General features: G+C 39.7%; 1 protein-coding gene across 4 annotated transcripts in view; it reads right to left on the bottom strand.

Annotated features, from left to right (window-relative positions):
* ankhd1 (ankyrin repeat and KH domain containing 1) overlaps positions 1-13,364 on the bottom strand; it is a 28,304-nt gene that overhangs the window by 13,072 nt on the left and 1,868 nt on the right. For 3 of the 4 annotated variants that reach the window (XM_054792250.1, XM_054792253.1, XM_054792254.1), the window contains exons 2-8: positions 12,038-12,191; positions 6,844-7,000; positions 4,309-4,456; positions 3,913-4,060; positions 3,593-3,826; positions 3,401-3,493; positions 1,305-1,468 (exon numbers count right to left, since the gene is read on the bottom strand). In XM_054792250.1, the coding sequence (XP_054648225.1) occupies positions 1,305-1,468; positions 3,401-3,493; positions 3,593-3,826; positions 3,913-4,060; positions 4,309-4,456; positions 6,844-7,000; positions 12,038-12,191 (1,098 nt within the window). Of the gene's footprint in view, positions 1-1,304; positions 1,469-3,398; positions 3,494-3,592; positions 3,827-3,912; positions 4,061-4,308; positions 4,457-6,843; positions 7,001-12,037; positions 12,192-13,364 lie in introns of all 4 variants that reach the window. The other variant, XM_054792251.1, reaches the window with a different exon arrangement.

The raw sequence follows: 13,364 nt of genomic DNA, 5'->3' as shown, positions 1-13,364 counted from the left end.
CACTCAAAACTACGAGTGTGCCTGAACGCCTCATGGCGTGAGAGGAACGCAGCAGAAAGGAGACAGTCCATGAAGTTGTTCATTGCTGTGTGCATTATATGAACTAATTAGTAAGTTAATTAGTAAGATAATTTTGTGCATTAAAAGTGATAGAGATTTCCTTTATATTGTTGTTCCAATCCCCACACGGCGCAGCGGTGAAAACCCGTCACTGTGAGTGGGCATAACTTCCAAAATGAGGCTTTATCGTTGGTTGTATGTATTTTTGTACTTCGGATACTGTTTTATTGTGATTTTTAAACTTTCCCCTTCAATTTGGTATAAAATTAATATGTGGATTTAAACCATAGCCATCCTGAGTGGACAAAAAAAAAAAAAAAAAGTGAAGCTCAAATTCAACCAATTCAAACGGAAGGATGCCAACATCAAACCGGAATAAAAGATATGTAGGATGATTACTTATCTATCAGTGCTCATGTGAAACTTGAGCAAAATATGACCATGCAAAAAACACATTTTTGACCCGGAATTAAAATGTAAATGATTAAACAGTTAATTATGTTCACTATTTCAAGTTAATTCAGATAAAAAGGTTTATGTTTTAAGTGTGCAGGAGTAGGGGATACATGGCTTCAGGTCAAATTTCTGAAGGGGTACGGGACTGTATAAAGTTTGGGAACCACTGTTATACAACTAGTCTTCAAGAACTTGGACATAGAGACTCATTGTTCTTATTTGCCAGAAAATTCTATTTGAGTGTCAATGAAACCACTCAAGCATAAGTAATGCTATATTTGCTTTCCCTGTTTACATAATTTTTTATATCAGCTGGTTTAATAGCCAAAATATGAAACGCTTCAAAAAAGCTGGAGTGGCTCCACTAAACAAATGAATGTTTTGCTCAATAAATGCCTTCAAACTGTTTTCATGTTATGTCGTAAACAGCAGTCAAGATAAGCAGGTATAAAATAAAATATGATTTAAACTGTTACTGTTGAAAAATGTGTCAGGTTCCTCTGAAAGCCTCACTGTTTGGCTCTCCTAACTGCTGGAGTTTCCATCACAAAGGATCAATGTGAGACGAGTCTCCTTCAAACTGGGCAAGGCCTTTTTGTTTTGGGGATTGAGTTACATCCGGCGTCTCATCTTATGTGAATTGGGTAAGTGTTACAATCATTAGTACAAACAAGAAACATATTGCATACGTTTTCTGTGAGACATACTTAAGCGATGACTTCATTACATTTTTGGCATTTTAAAATCCTAACATATGGCAATGTTTAGACACGTCTTCTTTAACACACCTCCTCCAAGTTGGCTCCTCTCTCTATTAGCAAGGCTGCCAGCTCCACGTGTCCTCCACAAGCTGCAAGGGTAAGGGGCGACTCAAAAGAATCCGCTGGCATGTTGACCTGCGCGCCGCTGTCCAACAGCAACCGTGCCACCTCCACATGGCCATCCTGGGACAGCGAGACACACAAAGAATGTGGAGATAAGCACCTGAATAAACATGCATGATCCTTTTTCTGTCTAATTTTACAAGCTGGGAGAGACTGACAGAGTTTCAAACACCTCATGAATCAATTACCGAAATATGATTAGGACTGTCAAATGGCTCAACATTTTAACCAAATTAATCAGTTTTCTGATGAATGAATCATGATTAACCACCCTTTGCCACTATGTCTGAAATATGCCAATTTTGACTGTAATTATGAACAGAAAGATATATGACAGGACACAATTATATATATTTGTATGTATTAACAGCTCCAAATGAACTGAAAATTTACACCAAGCTACAAGATAAAATCTGAAAATGTATTTGTCTAACTCTAGTCTCTTTAATAGTAGCACAACATTTGAATGACACTTTAAATGCGTTGTGAGCCACAAAGGGTTGCATGGAAACACACCATGTAACTTAAGTTGAATTCATATGTTGAGTGTACAAGTTTTTTCTGGGATTTCCGAGCATACGTCAATGCAGCCAATGGTACTTCCGCAGTAAGCGTTAAGTTAGTGAGTGATAAGAATATCCACTTACTGTTTTTCCGTTTTAGACCACATATACATGCATAATAAAGGCGTTGTGATTTTTGGAGTGAATGCACCTTGTCGTCGTCTAGTAGTGTCAGTAAGGCAGTGTCATTCCCAGGAAGAACTGACTAGAGACATGTTTGTGAGTTGGAGGTAGATATATGGTAGGGTTGCTCCAATCAGGGTTTTATGCCGCAGATTCCGAAACCAATCATCCATGAGTGAAATCGGGCGATTTTTAGATTAAGTGTAATTTTTTAAAATTTACTATTTGCTGTATGAAACGAAAGAGGAACCATAAAATCACCTTGAAAATCACCTTACTTTTTCAAGAGAACATTATATCACTGGTGAAACTTAAGAGGATGAGACGCCTTCTTTAATGAGACTTTGGATGCGAAAGCAGACAGCAAGTCTGGTTTCTTCTACCGCCGAATCCAACCACTTTTCGAGCTATCCGCCTTAGACTTCCGACTGCCACGCACACACAGGCAAGTGTTCACCGTTGGCCACATTAGCTGCTGCCCGACCGATGATAACATCGCGAGCCTCAAAAACTCACCACGCCCGACCAAGAACCCGCCCCCCAAAATGGCGCATTTAAATTAAAGTATTTTAACATGCCACCCCAGTGAGATATTTTTCATGGCATGTTTTGCAGGATTCAAAATTTATATCACTCTCACAACGACAGGTAAGTCCCACACGGCGGCCATGATTGTTTTGGCTTTGGCACACCTGTGCAGTGAGAGAAAGTGGGCGGGAGAAGCTCGCTACAGGCTGCAGTAGTACAGCCAGAGGTGATTGGCTTTTGTGATCGGCGTTGAAAGGCATGTATCGGCATATGCTGATCACATGCTTTTTCACAAAAATCGGACGATCGATTGGAGCACCCCTAATATATGGTGTTGAAATTGCACTGCTGTCTAAATAAAGTTATTAAAGAGCAGCAGACTCTGTGGGGGCGCTTTTGTGGCTCCGTCTGCCATCATAACAGAGAGATGTGTTTTGACATGATACGCATGCTTTAATGACGCAAAAAATGTTAACGTAATTCATGAAATAAGTTACTGCCTTTAAGGGCCCTAGTTATGATACTTATACTTAGTATGGGTTTTCTGTTAATTTTATGATTTATGATGCATAACATCTAGACTTGTTTCTACATTTGATGTTCCGACAGTGACCACAGCAAGTTAGTTTGGAAAATGATACAACAAAAACCAAGAAAAAAATTGACAAAATGTTCACAAAATGCCGGTGACAGTATTTTTAATGCACACCTGGCCACAGGAAAATGACTACAACTCAACCTGCAATGATTTTAAAAATGTCAAAGCATTGGGTCAGATCCTCACCATGCACGCCTCCATCAGTGCGGTGTGCATTTCATCAGTCTTATGTTCTTGGTCTGCTCCAGCCTCCAACAAAAAACGCACCATATCCAAGTGACCTACATGGTGTAAAAACACAATTATTAAGTCCACTATTGTTACTATTTGTTAAATACCAAGGATAATGTTGCAATAATCTTGCACAAATTGGCTCTGACCTTTGTAGCACGCCAGTGTAAGAGCGCTTTCTTTGAACTCATTGGAATGAGTGTTAATGCCTGCGCCATATTCGAGGAGTACCCTGGCCACCTCAACATGGCCAGCACTGGCTGCCTCCATTAGAGGTGTGTGTCCATTCTCATTGTGGTCCTCGATGTTAGCACCCTCTTTCAGGAGCACTTTCACCACATCCACAAAGCCACCAGCACATGCGTACGTCAGAGCTGTGTTGCCTGCAGGTACAAAGCATGGCAGAGAAATTAAAATTGTCTTGAACATCAGATAATCCCAATTAATGAGATTTGACGTGAGCGTTCACCTGTGGAGGACTGTGCGTTTACATCTGCTCCGTGTACCAGAAGCAGTTTGACGATGTCCACGTAACCTCCGCTAGCAGCAGCCATGAGAGGTGTGATATCCCCTTTTATGCCTCGGTCCTCCACATTGGCATGCATGGCCAACAAAACCTGGTTGAAAATCAGATTAGAACATGCTTTAAGAATGAATGAATGAATGAATAAATAAATAAATAAATAAATAAATAAATAAATAAATAAATAAATAAATAAATGGTAACTGAAACTCCTAAAAATTGTCAACCTTCACAAAAATCTACCAATTCATGTAAAAAAAAATCTCAAAAGGTAATTTCAGAACAATACGTACTATTAATGGTTGTTATGACTGTGCAAGCTCACATCCCAGTTACACATACCTGTGCAAGTTCATAATAGCCAGCCGAGCAGGCAAGACATAGCAGGCTCTCCCCTTCCTCCGTGTGCTCGTTGACGCTTCGTCCCTCGTCCAGCAATTTGCGGACAGCATTGACATCCCCATCTGAGCACGCCTCCGCTAAACTACGGCTGAAAATAACCAGACTGCTACAATTACTGCTACTGTGACAGGTGAACACACATACGCCTCACAATTATGCCATTACCAAAGCATCATGTCCACACTCACATGGGTATATTCAAATACATCCCTTGCTACATCACGGTTCGAACATTGCTTGTTTTTTCCCAAAAAATTTTTAAATTAATGATCGCTGTTTCGTGATTAAATACGGCCTATTATAGTAAAAAAAAATGCTTATTTAAGCAAACTATACGTATTCCTGGACTAAATTAAGTATTTTCTAGCATAAAAATGGCGAAAATACAAATACAAAGCATTCAGAAGACGTCATATGAAGTGTAATACAGTATCTGTGACTTGTGTGCGCCTTTAAGAAGCGGGGCCTGGGAAGTGACACATGTGACATCAGCTGGCTAGAGTTGACTGTTAGCTGAGTGCTAGCAGCAGGTTAGCAGTATAGAGAGTGGCAGACAGCAGCTCCTGTGTGATTATTCACTGCATATGTCTTCTCTACCTGTTAATAAAGCGAATTAAGTGTACCGTGAGTCTCTCCTTAACCACAACAGCGGCAGTCAACCACAACAGCGGTAGTCGCATTATTATGTCGACTACATTGGTATAATCTCTGTCCACTGGAAACTGATCGGACACCTGTTCTGCATATACCATGGCCAGCCAGTGGCCCTAGAATGCAAAGCCATAAGGCTATTGTTGCCAATCAGTAGCTTCATTTCTAGAAATGGCACACAGGAAAACACGGACAGCAACAAAAACATTTGGCACTCCCTTGTTCACCCTCTCTCATAAACACATTATAATGGGACTAACTGCACTTAACACATCTCATGTGCATCTGGTCTGCGAGAATATAAGAAGATGTAGCAGGGGGAATCAGTGTTGCCAACTTAGCGACCTTGTCGCTCTATTTAGTGAGTAATCAGACCCCTCTAGATACTCTACTTTCAAAGAGACAAATCTTGAGAAGAAACTTTTGAAGACTAAATCGAAGGGGCTCTCAAAGTGATGTCTCATGGGATTTAACTGGTTAAAAGTGGTATAGATGTGCATGTTAAACGTTGAAGACACGACAGATTGTCTTCTATTTAAAGTGCAAACACTGAGACAAATTTACATTTTAAATATACCCGTTTGTGTGAAAATTGTCAAAGACAGTAAACATGAGCACACACTCAAATAAGTACAAAATAGATCTAGTGGCTCAGGAAAACTTGGAAAAGTGGAAAATAGGCCTGTCGCAATGATCACGAAATAAATTAACCGCACGATAAATAACGTTTGTCTGGGAAGTATTTCCCCAACGGACTGCTCAATAGTGGTGGGGCCATCACAATCACAAACCTCCTCCCAAACTAAACATGTTGATACGGCGGCCTGAATCACTGGCAAAAGTTGGCAGAATACACCTCTTATGGAGTGTGAATGGAAGCTAGCTGGGTTAGCTTAGTTTAGCAGAGCATGCTAGTGTGGCTGTGTGTGCGCGCGACTCAGGCTCTGAGTGTGTTCACACTGTGTTGCCTTTCACCGCCCGTTAATGTAAGCGAGCGTTTTACGATGCTCGCAAACGTTGCGCAAGTTTTCAGTGAAATAAGGCAAGAGGCATATTTATTCTGGCTCCCAGCTCGTCTTAATCGTCAGACTTTCTCAAAACACACAATACACGACTGGCCTCCAAAATAAAAGCGCCACATCCTAATTGTGCAAACAAAATAAGGGTGTCATAAAAAATATCCTACATTAGTATTTGAATTGCATCGGTGACTACATCTTCCTTAACCACAATTGTACACATTACAATTTCTTGAGGATTTTGTAGAAATGTTTGCAGTGGCTGACATCTTATTAGAAAAGTTAGCCAAGCTAAGCAAAATTGTCTACTGAGCTACTGCATCAAGGAAGTGTGTATGCAAATGAATTGACGTCTGCTTTGACACACACAATGTGATCTTCAGAGTATTTCTGGGTTATTTCTGTGTTTTTTTCTCAATATTCAGACCATAATGAAAGTGAAAATATGATTGTGATTATTATTTAAGTGCAATTTGTGCTAAAAGAGAGAGTAAATTTTATTTTCATGGGGGGTTTTTTGTTTAATTTATAATGTTTAATTTATTTAAAAGCTGTTGACATTCCAATTACAATGTTAAATACTCTAGAGAAATTAAAAGTTTATTGCTTTTGATACAGTGTACTCGCATTATTATGCCATATAATATCATTACGTTAGTGAAAAAAGTGTCTCAAATAATGTTGACAATAATATGGTTTATCTGCAATAATTTGTACGACAATTATTGTCCAGCAAAATTTGTTATTGTGACAGGCCTAGTGGAAAGCAAACAAGAGCCTATGGCAATACGGCCGAGATACATACTTGTCGGCTTGGCCAGCGTTGAGTGTGTTTTCAGCTCTCATACGAGTCAGCGCAGCTGCAGCCTCATCCAGGGCACAACTCACAGATGACGTCAGTCGTCGCAGCACCTCAGGGTCTGCAAAAGCTTTACCATCGGCAGTGGACAGTTTACCGAGGCCTGGCGAACACCAAAAGGGCAGAGGTGCAGAGGGCAAGGCAAACCACAGGGGAGCACAACCAAACCAGATCCGATGAGGGCACAAGTCCAGTCCAGCCAAACCAATCCAAGGTTAGTAGCAGCAAACAGAAAGAGGAAATGAAAACACACAGAGAAAACACACACACAAGCATTTGTTAATGTGGCTCAATAACTTATTACATTCATTTCAATACACCATCTATGATTCTCAAAAATTATTTGTTCTAAAAATGTACAAAACACCCACTAAAAGATCATGGGAATGTCATGATATGAATATATCTGAGACAAAAAAAATGGGCAACATCGTTCTACAGATTAGTAACAAGGGTGTAGGTTCAGACGTTGTCTTGTGTGAATTATAGATGGGTAACAGGCAGCAAATGTGCAAGAAAAAGAAACTGGATACAGTGGTCAGCATGAGGAAAAGAAATGGCACAGCTGGGAGAAAAACTAAGTCATGTGTGCTGCTGCGTCTGTGCGTTTGTCATGTCCAGCGAAAGCCAAAGAAGGGGATGTGAGGAAAGAGCAAGCATGTGGAAAAAGCAACTTTTGCTAATGACCTACATTTTGAGGCCTCCGTCTGATAACACGGGGCAGACCATTTCCAATAAACAAATCAATTTCGATACGCTACTGCACTTCAGCTCATACGTACATTTTCATAACTTGTGTAAAATGCAGGGAAGCCAAAACCACAAACAAAGTTTGTTTTGAATTCAGCAGCCTCCCACGAGGCCAGCTGAAGTGTTGCCAGCTCTGAAGTGCTGTTGTCTTTGTGGGCCTCCTTTTTTTAATCACTGGGCGTCCGACTCAAGCTAAACTTAGTATGACTCTCAAACAAGGATTTCACAATAGTCCCAGAGCAGAGAAAACAAGGTTAAGGAAGTTGATCATTAATGGTTTTCTAGACGGCATATCATTATCTTACAGAATCCTAACTCAAAAACCAGGCTGACATGCAAGCATCATCATGGCCGTTTCCATCTCCATTAGAGGGCACAATCAGAAGCAACAAGGTACATAAATACTCTTACACACAAAAGTTAGTGACATCCACATTTGCATTTCACTTAAAAACTTTTGTTTGTGTATGTACCTGGTAAAAATAAATAAATAGGTACTAACTAGGCAGTAAGTTGTGTCCACATTACTGACACCTTCGAACAGGTTGGTAATTACACGACAGTGTGCACCGGAGAAGACTGCCACTATTTCTCATACATTCATTTATTTGCGGAGGCCCACCACAAAAAGATTTGGCGCTACCTGTTCGTCCTCACATTACACATATCGCACCTGGTCTGCCAGAGAATTCGAAGACGGAGCAGGAGGGATCAGTGTTGCAAATAATAAGCGACTAATCAGACCCCTCTTGATACTACTTTTCAAAAAAGTGACAAATCTAGTGAAGAGACTTTTGGCGGAAAAGCACTTCTCACAACTAGCAGCGACTACTGCTGTGGGCTCCTCCCCATCTAAAAGCACTCACAGGTGGGTTCGTCTTGTTTGTGACATTTTAAAATAAAAAAAAAAAACCCACAAGTGACAGAAGAAAGTTAATTTGTAGTTTTACACATTTGTTTTGCTCTTTATGTTTTGTTTTTTAAGCAATTTGCTAATGCGTCATGGCCAACTATGCAAATTTGAGTAGCACTCATTGTTAGCTCTTTAGCCAGACAAGCATGTTGTCTTACTCTGTGGTTTACTTCTTTTTTGCACTTGTGTGACAGTTAATCTTAATAATGTTTGTAGTTAACAGAGGTTTTATGATGGTGATAAACATTTTAATTTCCTTCACAGTGGAACTTCCAAAGTCACACAGCCTAGAAGTGATACAAACTGGAGTGACCAAGGGTGGGCACAGCCACCACGTAGCTTCGCCACTGCATGCGAGTTACCCGCACAATGGCAGAGCAGTCCGAGCACAGTGAGGGGAAACTGTCCCCTCACTGGGGACAGTTTATAAGGGGACATTATAATTAATGTCCGGACACATCAATTAGACAAAAAGGGAAAGCGTAAAATAATAAGGAAAAATATTGGCAGAAAAAAGGGGATTTTGTGACTGTTGATTGTTTTTTTTTTTTTTTAATAGCCGCTAGGTGTTTGTTTGTGGAAGCAACTTTGCCTCCAGCTCATTCCATGGCAAATGTGAAAAATAAAAACAGCTTTTTAGTCTATACACCATCTGTTAGATGTCACTGACAATTTGCTTCCTTGTACTCTGGCTGCCATGTTGAAACATTCGTACGTACAACACCGCTCATCAAAATCTAAAAACCACTGGGGTGTCGCAAGATTAAAATGTTCAGTTCTTGTTCAGAAAAAAAAATGGCTCATGGGCACTAGGCTTGGGACGATAATAAATAAATTAATCACATAATAAATGAAAATGAACTGAACTTGCCTCCAAACAGGCAAGAGGAGGGTTCATTGTGTGCATTAGCTTTAGGACCTTGGCACGTTTGTTCCATAGAACAACGGCATGAACGGAGTGATCCCTTTTGTCAGTGATACAGACTCTTTGTCTACTGGCAGAGCCAGTAGCATACACACAGAGTGCAGAAGAGTATAACGCAGTAGAAATTAAATTTGCCGAATGACATATATAACTTTTTTTTTCATTGTACTTTTCTTAAAAGTCATGTTCAAGTCTCGTCTCGTCCTTATAGACCCGATCTCATGTATCGTCTCGTGAACGGAGTGTCTTGTGATACTCCTAATATCTACTTTAGCTAAAAGTGAGAATTGCCTCAAATACTTCAGCGAGGGCCCTATAATTTCGGCATTGAGAGAATTGTGGAATTGGCCAATAAAAGCGGCATCTACTGTTAAACGCGGAAGCTCGTAGATATTGACATATTGTGAATTAAATGCTGTATTCGTGAAGAGAAGAAACGTTTGTATGGGTAAATATTTCCCCCGTGGACCGCTCATTGATAGCGGCATGTCCTCACAAACACGAACAAGCCCTGTACTGATGTAAGTCCGCAAAAACACTCTTCACCGAGCGTGACCTCACGTACAGCAATGGCCAGTATTAACCAGCTGGGTTAGATTACTTTAGCGGAGCATGCTAGTGCAGCTGTGTGTGCCCAAGTTGTGTTTTAGGTAATGTTTGTGTTTTAGGATGCCCATACCCGCTGACTGCAAGAGTCAAAACACATTTTCAACATACAAAATACTTCCAGCCTTCAAAGTAAGAGCAGCACGCATCCTGTAATAGTTGTAATAAAATAAGAGTGTCTTAAAAAATTGTTTACATTAATAAAACGATTGTAATTGCATCTGAAACTACGTCTTTTTTAACCACAAGCATGGATGCGATTGTTAGTTGAGGATTCTGTAACAATAAAAAGTTTGAAAAATACTTGGTAAAATTTTATTCACTAACAAAACTAAACACACAATCTATGGTGAAAAAAATAAGTGTAAAAAGAAAAAACTAAATAAAAATACATAAATGAAACGTAAAAAAAGGAAATGGGGGGGGGAAACAGAATTTGGGGAAAAAAATTACGGATTTCATAGGGCCCTTTTCAGCCAGGTCAAATAATAAATACTAACATAATAGTTGGCTACATTTTTATGTATGACAGTCATTCCTCGCCACATCGCTCCAAATCCAACAATATAATTATGACGGTGGGGTCGAGAACCAATTAACCGCTGCAAAAAAGGGGTTACTGTCACATTTTTTTTTTAAGTTAAAAACTAGCTTCCAGTATCTGTTCTTGTTTTAAAGATTCGTTGTTTGACAGATTGTCGTGCCGTTATCCATTTTGCAGTCCTTTAAAGCTAAATCCTACATTTAGCATCTCAGTGTCCTTCTCAAAGTGAACTAATCTACCTGATGGCACGAAATGGGCAAATGATGCACAAAGAGCAAAAGTGAACAGTAACGGTTGTTACATTTTTGGTACACACAAGCCAAAGACTGCTAAAAGCATCACAACTATTCGATTGTGACATGTGATATACATCTAAGAGAGATACAGACGTTGAGTGTCATGAACTCTTTCAAACATTTTAACTGTATGGGAAAATAATAGATAGCAAATCCAATTTTAAAAGCAGAGTAATCCTACTGCTTTTTTAAAACTGCTCCGATATTATGGTGTGATAATCAGCCTAACCCTCTCCATAACATGAAAGCAGACATAACACTGTATTATTAGCTAAATAGTGCTCATAGACTTGTGAAATGTATCTAATTTGTCAAATGCATCACTTTATTCCTTCCAAATATGTGTCACACTGACAGGACGACTGGAAAATAGACAACTATTGGACATAATTATGGAAATGTTTCTTGGCCACACTGTAATACTTCCTGTGTAATGGTCTTGTAAGGGACCATACGGGGCCATTTTGTTGTGATAAGAAACACTCCAAATTATTCTTCCACAATGTTTAAGCACAGATTCAACCTTCTGTAATGATATGATGGAGAAATCTCTTTCATAACATTTTAAACAGCTGTACCAGGCATAATTTGACGATCATTTAGGTTGCAACCCCTTTTGAACCACGTAGTCTAGTAGAAAGAAGCCTAGGATAAGATTAGTCAGTATTTGTTCACATGGGCTCTCTGCATGCGGTGGAGGCTCAAGTGTGTTGCAGGGTTAATCTGCCTCATAATGTTCATAAGCCCAAATCAGGCCAGGACACCCAGGGCTAATGGATTACTCTATATAGACTTTCTTATACCTAGATTGCTCACATTAATCAAGCTAATTTTCCCAAATCATATTCAAACGATGTGTTCAAATAACACTTGCAGAACCAGCAGGTACTCTTTGTTTAAGCAATTTAAGCCTGAGGTTTTCGACAAAGGCAGTTTGTTTGGATTGAAAATGAGATAGGAAAAAGGGAAAAACTGACAGAAAGTTCAAGTAATTAAGGGCACAAATGAAGGCACCTTTGGAGTACATTTGCTTGGATCACCAGGCTGGGGGTCAACTACAATTTAAAGCGTATCAAGTTATGTAAATGAGAACAATGCAATCATACCTGCAGCTTCTAGCAGCGCTTCAAGTCGGACCTGCGTCTCTGGATCAACAGTCCTCAAATCAACTCCGTCTGTTGCACTAGACAAAAGCAACTCTGATGCTGTCTTCATGATGGGGTTATCCAGATCCTCCTGATCCAAAATGAAGGACTCCACCTAGGAAACAGACCAAGAGGAGGGCACAAGAAGGTCAAATTGTTTTCTTGTGAATGATCTTGCATCTTACAGGAAGCTTCAAGAAAATGAGTGTGAAAATCTAAGTATAATGGTGCACATGTGACCCATTGTATGCAGACGAATGCGACATTACGCAACTAAGATAACTATAAAAACAGCAGGCCTTCTGCCCTTGTTTGTTTACGGTATCTTTCATCGGGGAAAGCGGGCACAAGGACAAGAGAGTGGAAGAACTATAGCCAAAAATGACAACCCTTGTACACATGGAGTGATTCAGCCATTAACAGTACAGTAACTTTTGACACGACGCCATAACATGGCCTGTTGGCTATTGTGGATTAGTCATTTCACATTTATTCAACCTCAACAAGTTAGGTCCGAAGAAACTGTAATTAATAGTTAAACCATATAATCTACACCAGGTATATTCACGGTTGCATGTCATGTCTCACCTTGTGTGCTTCCACATGTTATAAGAAACACAGAAAATGTTTACAGCAAATCATAGATGACAATAATTAACTATTACATCTGGTGCACTACTTTTAAAGTACAGTATGTATGATTGCTTTTAATGATGACACAAACTGGCCTTCAAAGTAATTTCTAAGATGTGGTAAGTACTCATTTATTTACTTTTGGTGCTATATAGTCTGACAAGTAGGTCAAATTATTGTGACAGTTATGATGTATTTACCGAAGAAACATTTCAACCACCTCAGGTTAAACGTATAATAGTGGACATTGTTTTGGTTTTCATCTATAGGGGCTATTTGCCTCTGTGCTTACTGATGTGTGTCGCCAAAGTAATTTTAAATACAAACCCAAAAAATACAGCTGGTTGCCAGTGATTTCAGTCTATTCCGCTAAACAACTGACAGATTTGAAGCTAATTAGTTATCCAAAATTCCATACATACGGCCATAGAAGGTGACCTAATAATAAAAGCACTTTGTGAGTGTAAAAGTTATCATTCAGCAACGTGGAGGAATTCTACCACAGGACCAGGGAGCACAATGCTTTTATAATCAACAATGGACATCAGTCTTCACTGCTATTGAACTACAGTTCCCAGAGTGTTGGTATCCACAGAGCTGGAAAGGCCTGGAATGGCATCTGTTTAATCCCGGGGCTCAGATTTTAGCTACTGCC

Source organism: Dunckerocampus dactyliophorus, chromosome 11 (genome assembly GCF_027744805.1).
Source record: "Dunckerocampus dactyliophorus isolate RoL2022-P2 chromosome 11, RoL_Ddac_1.1, whole genome shotgun sequence".
NCBI classification, from domain to species: domain Eukaryota; kingdom Metazoa; phylum Chordata; class Actinopteri; order Syngnathiformes; family Syngnathidae; genus Dunckerocampus; species Dunckerocampus dactyliophorus.
Note: the sequence above shows the minus strand (reverse complement) of the source record. Positions and strands in the feature narration are given on the sequence as shown.